The 26,593-nt window shown below is 34.9% G+C and overlaps 1 protein-coding gene across 5 annotated transcripts in view; it reads right to left on the bottom strand.

The window, feature by feature from the left end:
• ARHGAP29 (Rho GTPase activating protein 29) overlaps window positions 1–26,593 on the bottom strand; it is a 75,861-nt gene that overhangs the window by 9,130 nt on the left and 40,138 nt on the right. For all 5 annotated transcript variants that reach the window (XM_077952829.1, XM_077952822.1, XM_077952827.1 and 2 more), the window contains 14 exons: window positions 23,745–23,793; window positions 23,180–23,317; window positions 21,756–21,820; window positions 20,937–21,047; window positions 20,756–20,836; window positions 20,343–20,531; window positions 19,490–19,627; window positions 8,204–8,361; window positions 7,483–7,619; window positions 7,104–7,208; window positions 4,768–4,866; window positions 3,600–3,739; window positions 3,139–3,327; window positions 2,432–2,569 (listed from right to left, as the gene is read on the bottom strand). In XM_077952829.1, the coding sequence (XP_077808955.1) occupies window positions 2,432–2,569; window positions 3,139–3,327; window positions 3,600–3,739; window positions 4,768–4,866; window positions 7,104–7,208; window positions 7,483–7,619; window positions 8,204–8,361; window positions 19,490–19,627; window positions 20,343–20,531; window positions 20,756–20,836; window positions 20,937–21,047; window positions 21,756–21,820; window positions 23,180–23,317; window positions 23,745–23,793 (1,737 nt within the window). The remainder of the gene's footprint in view (window positions 1–2,431; window positions 2,570–3,138; window positions 3,328–3,599; window positions 3,740–4,767; window positions 4,867–7,103; window positions 7,209–7,482; window positions 7,620–8,203; window positions 8,362–19,489; window positions 19,628–20,342; window positions 20,532–20,755; window positions 20,837–20,936; window positions 21,048–21,755; window positions 21,821–23,179; window positions 23,318–23,744; window positions 23,794–26,593) is intronic.

Below are 26,593 nucleotides of genomic sequence, written 5' to 3'. Positions count from 1 at the left end.
AGAAATCAAAATGAGTAGGAAAAAAAAAAAAAAAAAAGTAAAGGTCTAGGACTGTGCTGTTAACATGGTGGCCACAAGGCACATACGGCTACTGAGCACTGGAAATGTGGCTGGTCTAAACTGAAATGTACTTTAAATGAACAAAACATAGCAGATTTTAAAGACTCAGTAACAAAAAAATGTAAAATGATTTCATTAATAATTTAAAAATACTGATTAAATGTTCAAATGGTATTTTCAGTTTAAGTAAAATATTAAACTAATTTCACCTGTTTATGTGGCTACTAGAAAATTTAATATTGTAATATGTGGCTCACATTATATTTCTATTGGGCAAGGCTAGAGAATAAGCCAAGAAAAGAATCCTTTAAAAAAAAAAAGGATTAAACTATTAAAAAAAAAAAAAAAACTATAAATATCCTCAGATACTGCAGTCATTAAAAAAGGAAGAAAGTTGCAAAAAGAACAAAAACCACAGTTTTGGAAAATTGAAACATGATACCAGGAATGAAATAGTTCACAGCAAGGAAGAAAGATAAAGCTGAGGAAATCTCTTAGAAAGTGTTGTAAGAAAACAAAAAAAGAAATGAATGATAGAGAAAAGATAAGGGAACTTGAGAACCTGTCCAGGTTGTCAAGTATCCAAATAAGAGTTCCAGATGGAAAGCAAAGAGAAAATAGAGGGGAAGAAATGAGCAGCAAAATGATAAGTTCCAAAAACTAAAGGACTAACCAGGATTGGCAGTGCTCATGGAGTGCCCTGAATAGTGGATAAAATATACCCACATCGAAACACATACTTATACAATTTTAGGATAAAGGGAAAAAAAGAAGATTCTACAAGCTTTCAGAGACAAAATCATAGGCCACATACAAGGAGTTAGAAATGAGAAGGATTTTAGGTGAAGACAACAAAAAAATACCTTTGAATTTCTGAAGAAAAATAATTTTCAGCCTAGAATATTACAACCTTCCACACTATCAACACCATGATATTTCCATTCAAGAGAGTAGAATATAAAGACATTCATGGATAAATAAGGTTTTAAATATTTACTGCTATTCTACCTTGCTCAAGTATGGGCATGACCAAAACAGGAGAATAAAACAAAAACAAAAACAACAAAAAAAGGGAAGACATGACAGGCATTTCCTCAAAAATGAGGAGAAGGTGGAAGAGATATCCCAGGATGGCAGCTAGTTACCATATTTTTAAAAATCCAGTACAAAATTATAGCTAGATAAGGAGGAGTAAGTTCTGGTGTTTTATACCACTGTAAGATGACTGTAGTTCACAATAATATATTACATACTTTCAAATAACTCAAAGGAGGGTGTTGAATGTTCCTCAAATGGAGAAATGATAAATGTTTGAGATGACGGCTGGGCTAATTACCCTGAGCTGATCACTATGCATCACATATACCAAAACATCACTGTGTACTCTATAAATGTGTACAATTATTACATGTCAATTTTAAAAAAAATTTTTTAAAGGATCCAGCTGGGAGCAACAGAACTGCAGAGATTGATATGTTGAGGACTATCATCGCTATTTTCTCTGACATTATCTCTTCATTTTCACCCGAGGACAGAGTATCAGCTAAGCTTGGCTCAGATCTTTTTTTGTACTTGTCTCATGACAATGTGCTGATTAAGTTTTTGCAATCCCTCCATGAGCTGCTGCTTGATGCTACTAAAGCCATTTATTTCGTCCCACCGAGTAGGTCTTTGGACCTACTCCTGCAAACTACAGGTTTAACAGTGAGGGAAAAAAAAGAGAGAGCAGCCTACTCCCTGACCATATTCCCACTAGAATGTGCAGTACCCAGCTTACAGGACAGTCCTTTCAGATGGTCCAAATGTAGTAAATTACGTGTTCCCAGGACACATTCATGATCTTGACCACTACCCTTTCACAATGGCTATTTTAAAATATCAACGAAGGCAAAGCCAGCCTACGATCCAGACACTGTTTTATTTACTTCATATAACTGTGTGGATACTGGGATTGCCTTACACAGTTAGATTTATGCTTTCAAGTCAATTTTCCAAAGGTTAACAATACATTGTTTAGGAATAAATAACACGTATTAAAACTATTAAGAAAAGAGAGAGAGTTATGATTATTAAAGACCTCTTTGGTGGAGTTAGGCGGATGTAACTTGGAAGAGGAACGTGGGGGTTTTTTATAAGGTACAGTAATATTCTATTTTCTTAAGGTGGGTGATGGGAGATGAGTTTGTTTTTATTTTTCTTTAAACTGTACATATATTTAATATACTCTTTGACCCATGCACTAATAATCAGCAAGACACCCATACCGTCTATGCCAATGAAAAAACATGTGTAGCAAATGTTATCAGCAAAATACAAATCAGATTTTTGCTGTTTTTAATTTAATGGTGGGTTTCAAGGGTAAAAATTTTACCTGCCGAAGGTATAATTTCAAGACGTCACAGATATCATGTGAACTAAATTCTGAAATGTCTACCAAGTGCATTCCATTTTCCAAAGCTTGACACAGTTTTTCAGTCTTTATTTTGTTTCCACACACACGATAAATTCCCTTCAATAGAAAAGAAAAAAATTTTGCAAAATTCTTTAGTGCAAATAGCTAAATCTATATATATTTGATTTTCAATCTTTTCATTCTATTTCAAATTTTATTAGTATTTTAGAAAAAACTATTCAAGGCCAAATGAGGTAACATTTTCTGTAGAAATCTGAAAAAATTTAGTTATTAAAGATTGTGCATTGGCCAGGTGCCTGGGAGGCGGAGGCGGGAATATCACTTGAGCCTAGAGTTCAAGACCACCAGCCTGGGCAACATAAGGAGACCCCATCTCTACAGACATTTTTTTTTTAAATTAGCCAGGCGTGGTGGCACGTGCCTGTGGTCCCAGTTACTCAGGAGGCTGAAGTGGGAGGGTTGCTTGAGTCTGGGAGGTCAAGACTGCAGTGAGCAGTGATTATGCCACTGTACTCCAGCCTGGGCAACAGAGTGAGACCCTGTCTCAGAAACAAAACAAAACAAAACAAAACCCCTGAACATTATTTTCCTTTAAAGTCTCCTCTTCATTAGAATAGGTTACACAGGCATTTATGCTTTTTAAAATTTTAAGAGTTATAATGTACCTGTAGACACAAAGCTCTATTTTCAATCTCTGAGGCACATATTTTGAGTATAAAAGGGATACCATCTGGTTCCTTTTTTGCAACTTGTGTGAATTCTGCTCCAAATAATTGTATTTTTCCTGGAAGTTTCTGATGACCGCAAATAATGACTAAATTTTCCAAACACTTTCGATGACAAACAAGGAGACACTACAAGAAAATGATAGTTTGAAACTGGTTAACCTTAAAACTCACAACTGGGTAAACTGCAGGTGGAGGGTAACACAACAAAAGTGTGTTTAAGCGGTATTACTTGTGGTATTTGAAAGATTTAACAACAAAACAAAACATAAAATTATAGAAGGCATACTGCAGAACAATTAAACATATATTTGCAAAAGATCCTAAAAAGTAAAATTAATAACAAAAGAGTAGAAAACAAAAAGCATAAAAGGGCCAACACAATTCCACAAAGATCTTACCTCTTCACATTCAACACCTTGGAACACTACAATGCCTTCACAATCCCTACATTTCGTGGGGGATCTCAATTTGCGAAACTTGTGTGTGAGAGCTGCCTTTGACATCAATGTTTTCTTAAATGTTCCAAGGGAATTGGGTCCTTGCGAGAGAAATAATTTATAAAAATTGTAAAATGATAGAAAAATTATACCATGTGATACCATATTTTGAATAATCTTTAAACCCTGTAATCGTTCATATATTATAAAAAGCTTTGAATCTGTAATATCAAAATAGCTGCTTAGCATCCAATTTATAGGTCCAATTTATAGATCTCTTAAAAGGCACTTTTATCAAGCATTTTAGCTATGAGTAAAAGTCGTCACCAAGTCATTGCTATGAATAATAACACGGCATAATGTTTTCAGAATCAGCGTATTTACACTATTATTAACATGTTCTTTCATAGAGCTGGGAAGGGTGTCATAGGAGGCATTAGAAAAAGTCCCCATAAACAAAGAAAAATAGCTGTGTGAGGTTAGAGTGTGAGCATTATCTGCATTACAGATAAAGCTTTCTTAATTTACTATAAAATTATAGTTAATATCAGCTAGTTACATATTAATACTATACTGGAGGTCACATATTCCATTAATTTAGGAAATGATGCCAAACCAGGTATCTGTAGGCATTAAACGTACAAAACGAATTTATACGCCTCTAATTCAAGTTGTTAAGGTAACTGATTTAACTTTATCCTTCAAAATCCACAACTTCCTTATCCTCAAGAAGTACACTTACTTAGTTTTCTTGCTTGGTTTCTTGCATTGTTTCTTTTGAAGGAGCTTTTTAGAATTTTTTATGCACCCCAACCCTTTTAACACTAAGTCATAGTATTAGGTTTATGAAAACACATGATATCTAGCCTGTTATTTTAGCACCATGCCAATATATTTTACATCAGTAGTTTTGCTGCCTATTCTAATATTTGTGTTTGTAACATTTAATTAATACATTATCAACTCGTACTTCTACATAATTGTTGGGATATATTTAAGTCATGGTGAATTTTTTTTGTTTAATACACAAGAAAGTATTGATTCTTTAAAATTATACTATTTTTCTAATATCATGCAGTGCTACTGATTCAGCTGGTTTAGTGGGACTTAATTCAGGTAAATACAATACCAGTTTCTGAAGGGGAAGATGGCTCTCTTTCATCTAGATCATCTGCAGAGGACATAGTTCCACTGGATGGTGTTCGTGGAAGTTTTCGATGAAAGTCTCCTAAAAGAAAATTGTGGATACAATTACCTGACCATTCATTGTAGGATCTTTGAAATAGGAAATGAAAACACTTTTGAATTAACAAAAGTCATACTATTTTATTAGCTTCAATGTAAAAATTTGCTTCCATTCTCATTCTCTGGGTAACAGGGAATTCTGATACTCATTCCTGGAAATGAAAAGATATTTAACCAAATCTGACTTTCCTGAACAAATTTAAAACTGAGGCTCATGTAGTCCAATAACACTTTACTGCCAACTTCCGATGGTAAGTATTAGATATGGTAAACTTCACAAGTATAGCTGATATTTTCCATTCATGTCTAATACCTAATATATGACAGAGTAGCTGGCACAACAGTAAAATTGTCATTAAATGTTTGCTGAATTAAGTTATAAATGTATACGATTAAACCAAAAGCTTTCTAAAAGATACAAAAATCTTTGAATACAACAACCCAACAGTAACATCACATTTATGTTACTGGCAAGACGGCAGACTGGGAACCAGGAACAATAGCCCAGTGATACTGGCAGGGAGCTGAGACCACAGTATACACGCTATGTCAGCAAAGGACACTGCATATGTATCAAAGCATGTTTGGAAGCAGCTCAACTGGTAACGAGGTTTATTTACTCCCTCTCCACAGGCCTACATCTAAGTGGAAGAATTCACCTTAATGCAAGGCCTTAACAGTTTCAAATTCAGAGTTAGAAAAGCCTTTACAAATGATTTTAAAGAACATCCTCTTCACCAAAGGATTCTTCTCCACAATATGCTTAAAGGTAGCTATCTAGTTTTCACTTTGAATGTACCCCCAATGACTGACAAATCACAAAGTTGTATTGCTCCATTTTATAACTATTCTAAATGTAAAATGCATTTCTTACATTACTGAACAGAAAACTGCCTCCCTATAAATCCCAGGCTTGGTCATATTTTTCCCAAACGGAGAAAACAAGTACTCTAACTTTAATCCCTTTTCACTTCCAGTATTTGAGGACAGCTGACAGGTCTTCAATTTTCCTTTTTCCCAGGCAAGGCATTCCCAGGTTTTCACCCATTTATCAGGTGATGTGGTTTCTAAAATTTTGTCTTTACCACATGAAGTTTTATGGGATCCTAAATAATATGGGGCTTGCTCTAGATTGGGTCATAATTTCTGGAGCTACCTAGAACCAGTTTGTTGTTACAAAGCTAATTACAAATATTCAGTTCAATATTAGGCTCACATTTCCAGAATGTTCCTTGAACAGTGCTACTTTTAAAGAAGGCAGCAAAGTGGCAGATGATAATCATCCTACAAACACAGTGCTGCGTGAAAATATTTTTCTAACTTTAAATATAAGAGATTTATCTAAATCAGTAAAACTTCTGCAATATGTAAGAGAAGAAAAAGGCCTTGGAATCTGAGATGGCTTAAATCCTATAATCTATCTATCAAGATCCTAGAAGAAAGAAACGTTGCCAGAAAGAATGGGCCTGGAGCAGTCTTTGGTAGAGGTGTAAAGGAAGAATGTTGGATGTAAGAATCTCATGAGTTCAACTGCTACCTTCTTCTACTGCTAGCTGTATAACCTAGGCAAATCGCCCTCTTAGAAGCCACTAATGGAGAATTCAAAATGCTTACTCTGTTTCTCTCTGGGGACCATGAGATAATCTGTATCAAAGTATCTTAAAGCACATTTGTAAAAAATTAACAAGAATAAGTAGTTGCAGGCATAGAAATAGCAAAATGACATTGTTTATTATAGCAATTAAGTACCAAACAATCCAAAAGATGACAGTTATAGTCACAGAATATACAGCAGTGAAAATAAAGATGACTACCTACATTCACATAGATCTTAAAAAAAATACATGAAGTCACAATAGTGTAATTCAATTTGTATAACATTCAGAAGAGAGCAAAACTTCACCAGATAGAAGTACTAGAAACATTTAAAATAGCTAGGGAATATTTTTAAAACATTTCAGGATAATGGTTTATTCTGGTGGGAGATACGGCAATGTTACCACAGAGGTGTGTACAGGGGCTTCTAATATACTGATAACCATCTATTTCTTAGGCTGGGTGGCGAATATATGAGGGGTTTTTAAAAACTATTTTTTAAATTGTACACTTTCCTCTCTATTATGTATGAAAGTTCACTATAAAAGCAAGGTAGTAAAAAAATACCCAAAAAAGGACTGATCTTTCAATGAGTTTCATTGCTAGACTTAAATATTGATGTACCTGGACTTATAGATTCTGAATCCAGAGATCTAGATTCGCTGCTCCCTCCAGTACTCTCAGAGTCACTAAACATCCCAAATGTCCACGATCTTATAAAGGAAGGACCTTTAATAAAAAGAACAAAGTCAAAACTTGGCTACAGGTGGATTTCATAAGGTAAAATACTGACATTCTATCAAGTGAGACAATTCAAATTTCTTTAACAATAACCAATTATCAACTTCAAGAAAGGAACCATGGTAACAACTGTGAATAAGATCTCACAAATTTACAATCTAAGGCCTGATTTTTAAATTCCAGAGCAAAAATTAATTTAACAATCACATTCGAACAATCTGACCTTTTATAAATTAGCACTCTTTTTAGTGTGGAAAACTACCTGTTATATCTGCACTGTTAGAGCATCTGTCCTCTTCAATTTTATTAGAACTGTCAGGAAGGCGTACAACATCCTCTAAAGAGTTGGCAGGTCCAAATCCAGAAGTTTGGGAACTATTTAAATGCTTATTTACATTTCTGAAACAACAACAATGACAAAAAACAAAACTCAACACTCCAGAGAATAACTGATAATCAGTCTATTTCATTCTGTGTTTAGAAAAATCTATTAATTTAACAATCACAGATGAATTAAACTAAATATTAAAAACAAATAATACTACATGGTTCAGCTTCTTATAGGAGATGCAAATACTTTTTAATTATTTGTGCTTATTACAGTGTAAACATGGGAAGGAACAGCAGAAGTATAGTTAATAATTCATGGCATGGTTTAACTTTTCTAGCATGACCTCTGTGGAAAACATAGGTTAAATTCTGTGACATTCAAAACATGTACAGCCATCATATGATGTCCCCAAATGATTTTTAATTCTTAAATAAAAGAAGTCTGTGTCAAAATGCAAAGGCTTACTGTTAGTGAATTATATCTGTTCCTTAAATATATCTACTTCGATAACATAAAATAATATTTAAAGAACTCAGAAAATTTTTAAGTTAATTTTGTCAGTTAGAAAAGACACCTCCTTGTACTAGACAGAAACTTTAACAATTAAGTGTTTTATATTTTGAAATAATTTTGTCTGTACATTAATTCTCACCCATCAACTTTGTCTTCTTCAGTTGAATTTGTGGCCTTGACAAATTCACTGTACTCTTGGCCTGGGTCATAGAGTTTGGCACTATCACAGAGAGACTGTAAACTGTCTGCAAGGGAAGCAGCCTGCAGATGCTGCATGTTGAAGAGGTTAACTGTTACCTATGGACACAGAGACAAAAGGCAGAGTAACTCATGAGACACAGAATGTTATAAAACATACATTTATTTCAATGACTGCATCAATAAAAATGCCATACAGTGAAGCATACAACACTGAATATCACTCTGAGCATACTATGATGCCTGATTTTGCATAATGTCTAGATTAGGGAGAAAAGTAGTTTGAATCTAATATCTATGAGTAATCATTTCCAGCAAAACTGGCTTTTAGCTGAAAAGTTCAAAAGTGACTTCAAAAACCCCATGCCCCAACTGGTTCACAATTTTAGGAGATGGATGTGTTTCTGAGGATCCTCATCTCTGTATCCTGATGGTCTGATCACAACTGCCTAAACTCTTCAGAGGAAAACATGGGGAAAACACTTCCAATCAAAGAACTATTATTTAGACTGTTTTCACTTTTTCAATCCTATAAAAACAGAAGTGCTGAACTACAGTACTCCGTTCTTATAATTAGATATTACCTTGAATCTATTCAAAATACATTATTCCATTGAGTTTCACAAATGCCTAAATATATTATCACTATCCTCACTTCTACTAACAATAACAATAGCAGCAGCTGACAAGTATGTACAATATGCCTGACCCATTCTCAGAGTCTTACATGAATAAACTAATTTGATGTTCACAAAAACCTAAGCTTTGGGTATATTACAGCAAACCGATGAGATACTGACTCTCATGGACCTTTACATTCTCCTGAGGGTGGTATGCGAGAGAAGTAACAAATTATGTAAATAAAATACTTTCTGGTACTGAAAAATGCTATGAATACTATATAAGAATGTCAAATTATGCAGTATGACCAGGTATGTGTTTGTGGAAGGGTATTTCCAACATGGTAAATTAAGGAAGGCCTCTCTGAGGAGGTAACATTTGAATTGCAGGCCGATGTAAGAAAAGCTTCATGGAGATCTATCCAAACAAAAGGAGGAGGTAGTGCAAATGTGAATGGGAAAGAGCTTGTCATGCTCAAGAAACAGATGAAAGGTCAATATGGTTGAAGTATATGGAAAGAGCTCTCGTTGAAGATAAAGCTAAAAAAAGTAGTCATCTAAACAATGGCAAGGTGTCTGAATTTAAGTGCAACAGGAAGCTGGTGGAGCATTTTACACAAAGCTATAACATGATCTGATTTATTCTTTAAAATGACACTCTGGCTTCTTTGTGGGGAAGGTATTTAAGGGAAACAATCTGAATAAATGCTAAATTTCAATTAGCTTAATGTTATTTCAAAGACTGCCACGTTTCTTCTTCATCTCTCTTGACATAACAGATGATAGGATAATTAGTCTTTAAGTCCTTTTCAATGTAGACAGGCATTTCCCTAAGGATACTTGACTCTGCATAAATAGTATTTGAAAAGTATAGATAACAGAATAAGTAGCTTATTTGTGCCCTAACTCCTTCAAGAAACAAAGAAAATTCAAACTGCATAAGGTGCAGTTTAATTCTAGCAACTGGCTATATTAGAGCATTCTCCAGCTAAAGGTAAACTGCTTACTCTCTTGATCCTAAAGGTAACCTGCATGCTAGGTGACCTTCATTAACTGCATTGAAAAAGTTAATGTGCAAATGAATCACCTTGGGGATCTTGTCCAAATGTAGATTATGATTCTAAGGATCTGTGTTGAAACCCAAGATTCTGCATTCCTCATAGGCTCTCAAAGTAATGGCAATATGACCAAGGACCGCATCTTGAGAAGGCTTTCTAAACTTTAGTTTTCTCATCAGTAAAATGGGTATAAAAACTTGATAGGATTTTTGTGAGAATTAAATGAATTAATGTAGACCAAGAGCTTAATACACTGGCAGGTACGTAGTCAATCTTAGCTATCATTAGCTATTGTTTGAGGTAGAGGGAATTTATCAAAGGTAAAAGATTGGCCTAAATGACTTCTAAGGTAATTTCAAATCCTGGATTTTATAATTCTGTTAAATCCTTTCATGATTCTTTAACTAAATATTAATTAATCAAAATTTGGAAAATAATGAGATACAATTTTAAAAACTCAAAAACATTTTAAGGAAGTTTTCTGGTTCAGATGCAGTAAGCTAACTCCCCCCAGTCTCCCACTGAATTCACCTAAAAATCTGAACAGAATGCACAAATCAAGACTCTGAAAAGTAAATGGAAAAAAACTACAATTCGAGGTATGACCAGTCCAGCAATAGGTCTACTCCTGCCCTGTTTTCCAGCCCATGCTCAGCTCCTACCCAATTCTCCAAGTCCCAAAGTACAAACTGAGTGTAGACAAAAGGAGCACCAAGAGAGGTTCTTTCTGGTCCAAGGAACAAAAGCGGGGAGGGGTGACGGGAGATGTAACTAAACAGTAGAAGAAAACTCCCTGGTTTCTTTTGTATATTTGTTTTCTCTTCTGCCTTAGACCCTAAGCAAGTCCAAATCCCTAAGACACAATCCTGTGGGAGCAGCAATGATGACAGTAGCAGCTGAAGAGATGCCAAAACTCTGATGGAAATCCTCCTTTATGACCAGGTGTACTGTGTCTAGAGAGGGGTCTGAAATTTCTGTTACTTTTCTCTCTTTATCCTCCCCACACTTGGCCGGGGAGAACAGCAGAATAGGCAGACCTAAGTTTCCCAGCCAGAAGATTGGGAAGGGAGTCACACAGAAGCTGGAAAATGAACCTAACTGTATCAAATAGTTGCTAAAATTGAAAAAAAATTAATGTTCAATATAGGTTATAAACAGGACTCAGAGTCAATAAAGTAGTAGTGAAAATATCTAGGATATGATTCAAAATTGCTTGTCATACAAAGAACCAGGAAAATCTAAACAACTCTCAAGACGAAAGACAATAAAAAGATACCAAGACTGACATGGCTCAGATTTGGGATGATCAGATGAAAACTCCAGAACAACTATTACAAAGGTTTTAAAAAAGTAGAGCAAACAATCTTGAAACATGGAAAAACAGAAGCCTCAGCAAAGAAATGTAAGATGTAAAGAAACAAAAGGAAAATTTATTGCTGAAAAATAAAGTATCCAGAACAAAAAATTTACTGGATGAACTGTATGGGAGAATGGGGATAACAAAGGAAAAGAGCCTGTGAACTTGAAGACAGATCAACAGAACAGTATAAACAACCAAGAGGAAAAAGCTTTGGGGAAAAAATAAAGGACTTCCAGAACTGCGGAAGATTAACAAAAGCTCTAATGTTTGAGTCACTGGGTGTCAGAGAACGAGGAAAAAGAATACTACCAAAAAAAAAAAAAAAAAAAAAACCAGATTGAAGAAACAATAGTTGAAAACTGCTCAAATTTTGCAAGAGACAAACTTGTAGATTCAAGAAGTTCAATCAATCCAAAAAAGGAAAAAACAGCAAAAACCAGGTCTAGATACGTCTTAAACAGATAAAAACCAAAGACAAAAAATAATAATAATAATAATCCCACAAAAACAGCCAAAGAAAAACACATGCCACAATTGGGGAAATGATAATTAAAATGATTACTGGTATCTCATGAGAAACTATGGATGCCATAAGGCAGTGGAACAATATTTTTAAAGCAGTGAAAGAACTGGTTTCTGTATTTAGAATTCTATAACCAGTGAAAATGTCCTTCAGAAATGAAGATGAAATAAAGACATTCTCATATGAAACACAACCAAGTGAATCCATTACCAGCAGACCTGCTACAAAATAAGTGGTAAAGGAAGTTCTTTAGACAAAATGTTACCAGAGGAAAGATGGAACCACTAGAATGCAAGAAGAATGAATAGAAATAGTAAATAATAGACTACTTTTTCCTTCTTAACCTCTTTATAATATGTATGACTTTTAAAAGCAAAAATTGTGAGAGTCTGGTGAGGTTTTCAATGTATATGGATGTAATTTACATATATCAAATACAACCCAGATTAGGTAAAGGAACTTCTATGGTGGTGATGCTTCTGCATTCTACTTAGAACTAATTCTAAGTAGACTTAAAAAAAGTGTATGTATAAACATAGATAAGTGTGCAACCATTTTTTTAAAATTGGCTATTTATAGAATAATCTATTTTAGGCTGAACTGTCCTAGCACATGTTTTAAATGGATCTAGCATTTTCATATAACTCTGGAAACCACATTAAATATTCAGCTTCTTCAACAGTGTTTCACAGTTCATTACTACTTTTTCAGGTAACTAGTAATCTTAGAACTTCTATTTCTGTTCCATGAAAGAGATAATTTTTGTTTTTTACCAGAATGCTTATTTTGTATCTTAATGACACAATATCCATTTTCATATATGACAGAGTTCATATATGTACTACTACATCTGTACATTCTTAGTCACGTCAGGCTGCTACAACAAAAGTACCATAGACCGAGTGACTTAAACAACAAAGATTTATTTCTCACAGTTGTGGAGATTGAGAGATCAAGACCAAGGCACTATCAGATTCAGCGTCTGGTGTGGGCCTCAATTCCTGGTGCATAGACTGCTCTTTTCTCTCTGTGTCCTCACATGATAGAAGGGAAAGGGTCACGAGGGCTCCACCTAGTCACCTCCCAAAGGCCCCACCCTCCAAATATCATCACATTATCACACTGGGGATTAGGATCTCAACATGCTAATTTTGCAGGGGGTGATAAACAGTCCATAGCAACTCAGTTCAAGTAAGTTGCACTGATTGTGGGATTCTAATGAGAATTTACAATGTTAAATGATCTCAAAAACTATTATGTTTTGATACATGCTGCTTAACTGGTTGACTCCATATGACATAAACAATCAAACACAGTTTTTCACTGGTCAACTGACGTAGTTTTACATTTAGCTCCACTGAGAGTAACTGTAGACAAAAGTAAAAAGTAATAATGGAAGTCTACGTGCAACCATTGTGGTTATTAAGGCAATGCAAGTTTCTAAATGATAATTAGAGGGAGATTTTTTCAGGTTATATAAATAGATAAAAATTGAATTTCCTAACTGGAAGCTGGCCAGGAATGGTTTGTAACAGCCATATTCTCTTGAAAAAGACACTGTAGTCATTAGAACAAGAGAAGTGAAGGGAGAGAGTTCTACCAAACAAAATCTCAGTTTTGGTTCATTTGTTAAACTTTTTTCTCATTTTATAAGGACAAAGGCGAAAAAAATCATTCTGGTAATTGGACCCATGGGCCAGGCAACCCAATATTCAATTGACAGTGAATCCAAGACCATTGCAAGCAATATTCAATTTATGACACTGGTGCCGGGGAGGTGTTATGAGCATCCACACTATTTTTCCTTTACAATGTTTTCTTCAGAAAACACTTAGAAGTTAGGAATATAACCTGAGCTACTATAACTTCTTAATAACACAGATGTGTGCAACCAATTTTTTTTAAAAAGGTATATGAAGATACATAATAAAAAAACCCAGTAGACAAATTAAAAGATATGTCTAGAAAAATATCAATTCATCCAAAAGAAGACAGCAAAAGGAAAATAGATTAAGGAAAATATCATAAGGCATAAATGAAAAAGAAATAAAATGATAAAATTAAATCTGAACATATATTTACCTTAAATATAAATGGTTTAAACACTCCACTTATAAGATAGTGCCAAAATAGATTTAAAAAAAAAAATCAAGACAGAAGTATATGCTCTCTATATGCTATATGAGAAACTCACTTTAAATATGATAAAATTAAAAGAATGATAAAAGATACGCTACATTCAAAATAATCAAAAGAAAACTGGAATAAAATATCAATATTAAATAAAGTAGAATAAAAAGTAAGGGAATTTATCACTATAAAAAGACACATTTCTAAGGATAAAAGGATCAATATACCAAGATCATATAATAATTGTTACTGTGTAAGCAATGGAGCTTCAAAATACATAAAACAAAAACTGATAGAACTAAAAATACACCATATGTTGGAGACTTCAAAACTCCTTTCTCAGTAATTGATAAAAGTAGCAAAAGGTAAATCATCAAGAATACAGAAGAAATAAATTACATCTTAAAACAACAGGAACCAATTGATACTTACAAAGCACTCCAGTCAACAACAGAACACACATGCTTTTCAAATGTGCACATGGAAAATTCATCACTGATCTTTTCAAAGAAACAGCTTTTAGTTTCGATTTTTCCCTACTTTTCTTTTTTATTTTATTGATTTAAGAGAAATGTAATAATAACAAGTATTTCTCCTACCATAATAGAATTAAACTAAAAATCAGTATCAGGAAGATATCCAGAAAATCCTCAAATACTTGGAAATTAAACAACAGACTTCTACATTATCCACAGATCAAAGACGAAGTCTCAAGGGAAATTAGAAAATATTTTGAACTGAATATAAATGAAAATACAAATTTCAAAATTTGTGAGATATACATAAGCAATGCTTGGAGAGGAAAATTTAAAGAACTAAATGTATCAGAAAAGCACAGGAAGGTCTCAATAAACAACATAAGCTTCTGCTTTCAGAAACTTTTTTTTAAAAAGCAAAATAAACCCAAAGAAAGTAGAAATAAAGAATAAAATGCAGAATCAGTAAAATTGAGAAAAAGAAAAATTGATGAAACTAAATGCTATTTCTTTTTTAAAAGGATAATAAGACTTATAAACCTCTTGCCAGATTGACCAAAGAGAGAGAAAGAGAAAAAAGATGCAAATTACCAGTATCGGGAATGAAAGAGAGGTTATTACTACAGCCCACTGAGACATTAAAAGGTAAGAGAATACTACAAGACACATTATGCACATAAATTCAACAACCTAGATAAAAAGGACCAATTCCATGAAAGCCACAAGCTACCAAAAATCACCTAAGAAGAAATAATTAACTTGAATAGGTCTATATCAAAATACACTGAATACGTAGTAAAAAAAAAAAACTTGCAAAAGAGAAAATCCCAAGCCTAGACACTTTCACCAGAGGAATGTTATCAAACTTTTAAAGAAGAAATAACACAAATTTGACACAATCTTTTCCAGAAAACAAAATAGGAGGGAGCACTTCCCAATTCATTTTATGAAGCCAAAATCACCCTTACACTTTCAAAATCAGACAAAAACAGTTTTTTTAGACATATCAATCTTTCTCTAACAGAGAGAAAAAGAAAAAAATAGTCAACAAAGTAGCAAATTGAATCCAGCAATATATAAAAGAAAACAATTCCTCATGACCAAGAGGGGCTTATTCCAGTGATGCAAAGCTAGGTCCACACTCAAATATTAACATAATCCACCATATTTACAGGCTAAAGACAAAACTACATGTATCAAATAATGCAGAAAAACATTTGATAAAATCTAACCTTTATTCATGATAAAACTCTCAGCAAACTAGAAAAAAGAAATTTCTTAACCAGATTAAAGGCATCTTCAAAGAACCTACAGCTATCACCATATTTTATGGTGAAAGACAGTGCTTTTCCCCTAAGATGGACAATTAGGCCAGGATGTCTTCTCTCACTACCCCTATTTAACAGTGTACTAGAAGCCTTAGTTAGGGCAATAAGAAAAAGAAATAAAAGGAATACAGATTGGAAAGGAAGATATAAAACTGTCCCTATTTGCAGGTAACATAATTTTCTATGTAGAAAATCCCGAAGAATCTACAAAAAGCTCCTAGAACAAGTAAGTGAGTTTAGCAAGGCTGCAAAATACAAGACCAACACACAAAATATCAAGTATATTTCTAAATATTAACAATTAAAACAGCCAGGCACGGTGGCTCACACCTGTCATCCCAGCACTCTGGGGGGCCAAGGTGGGTGGATTCCTTGAGCCCAGGAATTCGACACCAGGTTGGGCAAACATGGCAAAACCCAGTCTCTACAAAAATACAAAGATTAGCTGGGCATGGTGGCATGCACGTGTAGTCTTAGCTACCTGGGAGGCTGAGGATTACTTGAGCCCAGGAGGGTGAGGCTGCAGTAAGCTATGATCACGCCACTGTACTCCAGCCTGAGTGACAGAGTAAAACCTTGTCTCAAAACACAAAAACAAACAAAAAAGCCCCCAAACCAATTAACAATGGAAATTTTAAATAAAGGAAATCTATACATATGCACTTATGTGTACATACAGACCATTCACAATAGCCCCCCCAAATAAACACATACATACACAGGATTAAATCTAACACAACTTATTAAAGGTATGTTGAAAACTACAAAATGCTGATTTTTTTTTTTTTTTTAATCAAAGACCTAAGTAGTTGGAGAGGCATAGTATGTTCATGTGTTGGCAACTTTATATTGCTAAGATGCTACATATACAGTCAATGCTCCCCAGTCTGATCTAAAACTTAATACCAAATCCAACCAAAATGTTGGCAAGAGTTTTTAGAGATATGGACAAGCTGATTCTAACATTTTTAAGGCAGGTCAAAGGACCTAAAATACTCAAACAATTCTATAAAAGAATAAAGCTGGAAGACCCACACTATGCACCTGATTTTAAGACTTGCTGTAAAGCAAAAATAATCAAGACACTGGGGCTTTACAAAAAGGACAGCAAGAACTAAACACCGCATGTTCTCAATTATAGGTGGGAATTGAACAATGAGATCACTTGGACACAGGGCGGGGAACATCACACACCAGGGCCTGTCAGGTGATTGGGCGCTAGAGCAGGGATAGCATTAGGAGAAATACCTAATGTAAATGATGAGTTGATGGGTGCAGCAAACCAACATGGCATATGTATACCTATGTATCAAACCTGCGCATTGTGCACATGTACCCCAGAACTTAAAGTATTAAAAAAAAAAGACAGCAAGTACTTCAGTGCAACAAAACAGAAAATATAGAAGTAGACACCTACAAATATGGCCAACTGATTTTTACCAAGATGCAGAGGCAATTTAATGAAAATGGCATAGTGTTTTCAACAAATGGTATCAAAACAAGTGGACATCTGCATTTACCATGTTTTTTATTTTCTCTATTTTATGCAGTTTTGACATCTTAAAAAGCATGCTGGCCAGTGAGAGACTGACTCTCCCTGGGCTAGCTAATTCCTAGAGATAGCCAAGGGCTCAGGTAGGATCACAGCTTTCATGTGCAAAGCAACAAGTCTCCAGTCTATAAATCCAGCCACCTCCTTTTCTAACTCTCACACACAACGCCAATTATTTTATCTGTCCTAAATCACCCCGGGGTCAGGTACAACACAACTAGAAACCATCCCTATGATCCAAAGTCCACGGAAATCCACACTAGCCAAACTGTTGAGGAACAGTTTACCTTGCCTTTCCTGAGGAAACCCCAACAAAAACTCTACTCAGCTTCCTTTCATCCCTGCTTATGCTTGCCAAACCCAGTATTTCCCTTGTGGCCCTGCGTGGACTGATGTGTCCCCTTCTCTTGGGAAATTTAAGTCCTAAGTTTTTCTTTCAACAGCACTGACCTCTCTGTGTCACTCTGATAAAGTAAAATCCTATGGGTATAATTTTAATATAACATCCATATGCTAAAAATGAACAACCTGTACCTTAAATCTTACACAAAAATTAACCCAAAACAGATCATATATCTTTATGTAAAGCTACAGAAGTTTTAGTAGAAATCATAGGATAAACCTTTATGTTCTTGGGTTAGGTGAAGCACTCTTAGATATAACCAAAAGCATGACCCATAAAAGAAAAAACTGATAAGTTGGATTCCAACAAAATTAAAACCTTTTGCTCCCCAAAATACACTGCTAAAATAATAAAAAGAGAAGCTCCAGAATGAGAGAAAATATATGCAAGCTCAACAAGAAAATAAACAACTCAATTTTTAAAATAGCTAAAATATAGTCAATAAGCCTTTGAAAAGATACTCAATATTGTTAATCATTTTTAGAAACACAAATTAAAACCACAATTAGATAACACACCTATTGGAACAGCTAACATTTAAAAACAATGACTGATACATGTCAAGGACACAGAACAACTAGAACTCTCAGACACTGCCGGTTAGAATGAAAAATATTATAGCCACTCTGGAAAACGGTTTGGCAGTTTCTTAAAAAGGTAACTATACATTTAGCACACCAACCAGTAATCCCACTCCTGGTATTGACTTGAGAGACAAGAAAACTTATGTTCAACAAGAATGTATAAGAAAATATTTTGTAGCTCTACTCATAATCACCCCAAACTGGAAACACCACAAATGTCCAACTAGTGAATGGATAAACACTGTAGTACAGTCACACAATGGAATTCTGCAATAAAAAGAAACAAACTATTGATACATGCATAACATTGATGAATCTTAAAGGCATTATGCTGAGTAAAATAAACCAGTCAAAAGGTTATATACTATATGACTTCATTTATATGACAATCTGGAAAAGACCAAACTAATAAGGCAGAGAACAGATCGGTACTTGCCAGGGGTTATGAGTGGGCAGAGAGTTGGACTACAAAGTAAGTAGCATGAAGGAATCATTTTTAAGTGACAGTATTGTTCTGAATCCTGATTGTGGTGGTACTTACACAAATTTATAACTGTTAAAACTTGCGGACTATACATGGAAAAAAAGGTTTTATATGTAATTAATTTTACAAAAAGCATTTTAAAGAGTAAATAAAAATACTTCAGGGCAGAATGCTTTGTCTCCAAACAAATAATTTGGTTCAATTTTAATATTTAATTTACTCCAATTCTGAAGAATATAACTCAGAGCACTGACAGAAGTTTCAAGGGTCAAAACAATTATGTCAGCAAAGCCAAGAAAACTGGTGGCTTAGAAGCAATTTTAAACACTCAGACTTCAATTTTAACCAAACAAATCATTAATCCAGAGAACACGGGGAAAGGTAGATCAAAAGAAATTCAAACTGTGCATCACTATGAAAAACTCAACACATTTTATTAATCTCAGAATCTAAATCCCATAAGAATTGTAACTTATAAGGCATAACTTCCCCTTCTGCAGATACAGAGACTTCTCTTTCTTTTCCCTCCCTCCCTACCTTCCTCCCTCCCTTCTTTCCTTCCTTCTCTCTCACTGTAACCTCAAACTTTTGGGCTCAAGTGATCCTCCCACCTCAGCCTCCCAAAGTGCTGGGATTACAGGTGTGAGCCACCATGCCTGGCCTGACGGTCTTTTCTTCTTGCCTTCAAAATACTGAAGAAATTACTTACAGCTTTAAGGGTAAGATCACACTGGAAAACAAGTGTCCGGAGTTGTGTTAAAATTTCTCTTTTGGTATTTTCTAGATCATTTCTTCTTTCTTCAACATTTGTCACACAAACTTTGTAAAGTTCACTTGCTTCTTCTACCTTCACAAATATGACAGAAAGAAAACCACTAGAATTTATATTTTAAACAAATATTTACTATAGTAAAGCTAAGTTGAAATAACTGAAAATTCTGAAATATTCTGTTTTCAAAATAATACTTCTAAACTTAATCTGTTCTGGTCCGTGATTCAAAGGCACTTGATTTTAATGGACAGCCATGTACAATTTATAATTAGTATATTGTTTGTCTATAAAATACTTGCTCCTATTTGAAATAGCATTTTATATTTACATTTACTATATTCCATATAATCTTATAGAATTTTGTTCGTAAAATTACACTTCATCAATAATACAAAGCTTCTGCCTATCCCTGCTATCAGGTGCTTGAATTAGTACACATATACACACACACTTGCTTAAAAGGTGAACTTTCTTGTCAAGTAAAATATCTATTAAACTACTGCCTTCAGTAAGATATTCTTTCAAAACTCCAAAATTCAGCTCTCAGCATAGTGGTTCTCAAAATGTGGATCCTCACCAACAGCATCAGCACCACCTGAGAGTCTGTTAAAAAATGTAACCTGCCTTGCCCCTTCTGTTGACTTACTGAATGAGAAACTCTGGGGGATGGGCTTAGCCATCTTTTAACACGCCTTTCCAGGCAGTCCTGGCAGACACAGAACTTTGACACAAAACTCCTGGCAGATTACTGCTAATTCAACTTGCAAATAAAAAAGAAAAAGATCATTACTTTTTGGAGAGCCTCCTCTTCCAATCTTCGCTTTTTTTCTAGTTGCTTGTTGAGGTTTTTTGCTAATGCACCACTTGAAGACAGATGCTCCTCTTCTGCACGAAACATGGAAGACTTTGCTTTCTCATATTCATCTTGACGTTGCATGCATAATAATTTTGCCTTTTTGAGAGCATTCTCTGCTTCAAGCTACATCGCAAAGAGTATTAAACACAGAATATGAAAGAAATCCTACAGAACTAAATGTCTTTAGCATATTCAGCTAAATGTCTTTATGCTAAATGTCTTTAGCATATTCAGCAAGATAGTTAAGACAGTATTTTAGAAAAATGAGAGCAAGGAAGGTCAGTATATACTGCAGATTATTTTAAATGTTCACAAATAGGTATATGAAACTCCATTTTAATACTAACCATTTTATTTTGCTCCTGTTTCCAAAGTTCTTTTATTTCTTTCCTTTGTTTTTCCATTTCATTTTTCCTCCCAAGTAGAGGCTGTGAAGGGTATTTAAAATGGAAAAAGAAAAAAGCAATTTTCTAAAGGCATGCCATTGTTTAACGAAAAAGTGTATTACACATATAAATTAATCTTTACCTGTACAAATTTGTTAGCCTGGAGAGCTGCAATTGTTTGTTGTAAAAGATGACTGCTCTCTATATCATTAAGAAGAGCATTAGTAAACAGAGACTGCAGTGGCATGAACTCCTAAAATTTAAAATTGAAAAGTAAATTTTACAATAGAAATGGCACTAGAATTCCAAACACATCACTACTCTCCAAAAAGGGAAACTAAGTTTAGACTTTTGCCCCCAGAAAAATAACTAGTCATAAACATGACTATGAGAAAAATATAGAAGAAAATTAATTAATTATAAAACTGGTTAGCAAAAGTAGTAGCTATCAAGACAATCAGTATTTGTATAAAATTGTAAATTTCTGGCCAGGAATAGTGACTCACGCCGTAATCCCAACACTCTGGGAGGCCAAGGGGACGGACTACTTGAGCTCAGGAGTTTGAGATCAGCCTAGGCAACATGGTGAAACCCCATCTCTATAAAAACATGCAAAAATTAGCCAGGTATGGTGGGCACCTATAGTTCCACATAATCAGGAGGCTTAGGTGGGAGGATCGCTTGAGCCTAGGGGGACAGAGGTTGCAGTGAGCTGAGATCATGCCACTGCACGCCAGCCTGGGTTACAGAGTGAGACCCTGTATTAAGATGAAAAAAAAAAGTATATTTCCTAGATTTTTTCATAATGGACATCCACCTAATCTTAAAATAATTTTGTCAATAAAATGATCAGCATTTAAGTGCTTTCCTATATTAACTGAAATATTCTGATTTTGCAAATTATTGGGAGTTCATGAGTAGTTTCTTATTATAGAACCCTAGAAGTTCACAGAACACTTACCTGAATTCCAATGTTAGTTCTAGTTGCCTCTGCCAACTTGACCATATTTCTAGTGGACTCCAATTCTGAAAAGTTCAAAGAAGGTATCAGAAGGTAAAATCAATTTATTTCCCCCCCCCATATTCTAAAATTACTTGTAATTCCACAATTAAGAAGTTATCACAAATACTAGTATCAAGATATAACACAGCAATACTTTCTTCTTCTTCTTCTTCTTTTTTTTTTTAAGAGACATGATTTCACTATGTTGCCCAGGCTGGTCTCGAACTCCCAGGCTCTAGTGATATTCCAGCCTCAGCCTCAGGAATATCCGGGATTACAGGCATAAGCCACCATGTACAGTTCTTAACGCAGCATTTCGTAATTGTGAGTGCTCATCAGAATCAACTGGCAAACTTTTTCAGAATATATTTGCCTTCATTTCACCTCTTTGAAGGATAGGACCTAGGCTTGTGTACTGACCCTCTACAAGACTATTCAGGTGATTCTGATTAGCATTCTCTATTATAAGCAAATAATATAGTAGAAAGAGCATAGGCTTTGGATAGATTCTATATTCTTCCAGTTATGCTATATGACTTTAAGCAAATCTGCTATATGACCTTAGGGAATCTCCTGTCTTGTCTCTCTCAGCTGTAAAATAGGAAAAACAATTCGTGTCTTGCTTACTTCTCAGGGTTTTTGTATGAAGTAAATAAGATAATGACTATGAAAACATTTTGACAACTGTAAAACACTGGGGAAATATTAGCTGTTAAAATGTTTCTTCTCTGCTTCCATTGCCTTCTACTCATACATCTATTGTTTTTTTGTTTTGTTTTTTTTTTTTTTGAGATGGAGTCTCGCTCTGTCGCCGGGGCTGGAGCGCAGTGGCCGGATCTCAGCTCACTGCAAGCTCCGCCTCCCGGGTTTACGCCATTCTCCTGCCTCAGCCTCCTGTGTAGCTGGGACTACAGGCGCCCGCCACCTCGCCCGGCTAGTTTTTTGTATTTTTTTAGTAGAGACGGGGTTTCACCGTGTTCGCCAGGATGGTGTCGATCTCCTGACCTCGTGATCCGCCCGTCTCGGCCTCCCAAAGTGCTGGGATTACAGGCTTGAGCCACCGCGCCCGGCCCATCTATTGTTGCTATTATCTCCTGACCATATTATCTGACTGCATTTCTTTTTACCAACTAGAGTATGACTTATTTGAAGGCGGAGACAGTATTCTATTTGTCTTTGTGTCCCTAGGTCTAGTAGTTGGTCCACAGTAAATATTCAATAATTACATCTAGTGTAAGAAGAGTCTTTTCTGGATAATGGTTTTATTCACTACAATGAAACAGGTACTAATTTGGAATTCTATTACTCATAATCTGTAAAAAATGAGTTAGAAACAATTTAATTATTACACTCTAAATCAGATGCTTTAAAAGGCAACTCACCCAAGTTAAGCTTTTTTTCAACCCATGAAACTATGTTCTTAGTATATTTTGACCAAGTTTTAGCATATGACAAAGCCAACTCTATAGAGTCAGTGTTCTTTAACAGCACATTGTCTAGTTCTAAAGGGGAAAAATTTCCTGAAAACAAAAATATCAAGGTAAGTATATGTTAAATGTGATCACATCATAACTCTAAACAAAGAAGCACTCAGATCCTAAGATGTTAGTCAATAAAAACTGTTTTTTAAAAAAAAAATACAAGTGACAAATTTACAATTTAAAAGGCCAGAGTTTAAACTTAAAATGGTTTCAAACTGTAATGTATTTTTGTCTTAAAATATATTTCTATTATTCATCAAGTTAAAAGCTTTACATAATTCTTGATCAGTCTATATCTCATATTATCTATCTACTCTAGCAGGCTATTTCCCTTAAGCTTTATATGTAAAACTTCATATATCATTTTGCATTAAAAATGAATACACTAGGTTACTAGGCAAGAGGAGATTAATCCAGGACATTTATAGAAAGTAACTACAAGAAGTTTGTGAAAAGTTATAAATACCTTTTTCACTGGATGAGTCCACTGATTCCACAGAAACATTTTCAAACGACTTATAACATGGAAAAAGATAAATTTAAAATTAGAGAGGAACACAAATCTTTGCTTCAGAAATTTTTTGCCACAATTTGTTACTCTGACATAATTCCTGCTAAAGAATTTCAAGTATTTAAAACTTAAAGGGCCTGAGAAGTCTGTTCAAGCGCCAGAACACTTCATAAGAATTTCACAGCTTTTTACAACAGCAGTTCCCAAGATCCAAGAATGAACAACCTCACTGTTGTTACTAACAGCATTAGTTAACATTAATGAATCCATTCAAAACTTTAAATTTTGCAGATAATAAAAATATTAGTCAAGAAGTTAGAGAAGCAATGCAAACAGATTGCTATCTAAACAGAAGACACAGATCTGTCTCTTCCAGTCATCTTTTATCATTTTACTATATGATAAGCATGTCTCCGAAAGTCTATTAGTTTAGTACAAAACTTTCTATGATGATGGAAATGTTTTATATCTGTACTGTCCAATAAAGTAGCTAATAGCTCCAGGTAGCTACTTGAACATTTAATAAGTGGCTAGCACGACTAGGAAGTGAATTTTTAATTTTATTTAACTATTATAATTAAATTTAAAGAACTACATGTGGCTGGTGCTACTTTATTGCACTGTGCTGGAAAACATCATTTACCAAAACTTTGAGATCTTAAACAAATTTAATCGATTTAAGTTGGGTAGTACAGGGTATACAGGGATTCAATGCAAAAATGATCAAGGAGACCTGGGTCTGAAGTCGAGCTCCATTATTACCTGTATGACACTGGGCTACATATTTTAAATTCACCTAACTTTGTTTGGTCTTCTGTAAAAGAGGGATAAGAACACTACTTTCAAAAGACTGTTTTAAGAATTAAGATGATGTAGGCCTAGCGCAGAGCATGGTACATAGTGACCACTATTAAATATATTGCAACAGGCCAGGTGTGGTGGCTCATACCTGTAATCCCAGCACTTTGGGAGACTGAGGTAGATGGATCACCTGAAGTCAGGAGCTCAAGGCCAGCCTGGCCAACATGGAGAAATCCACCTCTACTAAAATACAAAAATCAGCCAGGTGTGGTAGCGCATGTCTGTGGTCCTAGCTACTTGGGAGGCTGTGGCACAAGAATTGCTCGAATCCAGAAGGTGGAGGTTGCAGTGAGCCGAGATCGCACCACTGCACTCCAGCCCAGGTGAAAGAGTTCTCACTCATTCTCAAAATATATATATATATATATAATATTATATATATGTAATACATAGTTGCAATATATATATTTTTTTTTTTTCAAATGAGGCAAATATATAGAGAGAGCGAGCCTGCAACTATTATTTATTTATTTATTTATTTATTTTTGAGACAGAGTCTCACTCTGTCACCCAGGCTGGAGTGCGGCGCCCACGATCTTGGCTCACTGCAACCTCTGCCTTCCGGGTTCAAGAGATTCTTGTGCCTCAGCCTCCCAAGTAGCTGGGACTACAAGTGCCATGTCACCCTTCCTGGCTAATATTTGGATTTTTAGTAGAGACTGGGTTTCGCCACGTTGGCCAGGCTGGTCTCAAACTCCTGGCCTCAGGTGATCCAGCCACTTCACCCTCCCAAAGTACTGAGATTACAGGTATGAGCCACCACGCCCAGGCTGCAGCTATTATTTTTAAAGGATATTTTTCAAAACTGTTGGTCAAAGTAATTTTATTATTAGGATTATATATCATCATAGCTTTTTTATTCCAATCTCTAAAACAAATTAAAACCTTCAAAAAAAAGTATAAAAGAAAAAAAAAGAAAAAAGTATTTTTTCCTGTTAAGAATTAGTATCATATGTATGCACAATAAAGGTACAGAAACAGGAAATACGATTCACACCTAAAATTTAAATTGTTCAGTGTCTTGCCACACAGATAAACTGTGTTATCTTCTGAGGTAGTAGCAATAGTTTGAAAAGATAAACTTTAGGAATAATCATGAATAATAGCAAAATATTTAAACATCTTAAAACTTTTCATCATTCGCCTTCATTTGTCAATGGATGGCTTCAGAATCAGTCATAATTTTTGGCAATATTGTAATACATATAACAAATGCCTTAGATAGTCATTTTTATTTTATATAATTTTAGGAAGGACGTGAAGTTTTTATAATAATATAAGTCCTTGGCAAATTTCCATATATTTGGGATTTTTGTTTTTGTTTTTGTTTCTTTGTGTTTTTTTAGAGACAGAGTCTCACTGGCTAAAGAGCAATGACACAATCACAGCTCACTGCAGCCTTGAACTCCTGGGTTCAAGTGAACCCCCCCACAGCTTCCCTTTCAAGTAGCTGGGACTACAGACTTGTGCCACCACATCTGGCTAATTTTTTGTAGGGACAGGGCCTCAATCATGTTAACCAGGCCGGTCCTGAACTCCTGGCCTCAAGTGATCCTCCCACCATGACCTCTTAAAGTGCTGAGACTATAAGTGTGTGCCACCACACCTGGCTAATTTTTTGTAGCAACAGGGTCTCAATCATGTTAACCAGGATGGTCTTGAACTCCTAGCTTCAAATGATCCTCCCACCTTGGCCTCTTAATGTGCTGGGACTATAGGCATGAGTCACTATACCTGGTCCCAAATATCTGTTGAAATTCTTTTTGGATTTGCTCTTCCTTAACAGAAAATGATCAACACAGGTCCCTGATGCAGTTTTTTTTTACGTATTTTGCTTGCATTCAGCAGAAAAGTTTAGCCAATTAAAAATATTACTACCATAAACCTTTAAAGAAATATTATCCATACATTCCTCATATTCTGTTATTTCATAGCAATTTTGC

Source organism: Macaca mulatta, chromosome 1 (assembly GCF_049350105.2).
Source record: "Macaca mulatta isolate MMU2019108-1 chromosome 1, T2T-MMU8v2.0, whole genome shotgun sequence".
NCBI lineage: Eukaryota > Metazoa > Chordata > Mammalia > Primates > Cercopithecidae > Macaca > Macaca mulatta.
Note: the sequence above shows the minus strand (reverse complement) of the source record. Positions and strands in the feature narration are given on the sequence as shown.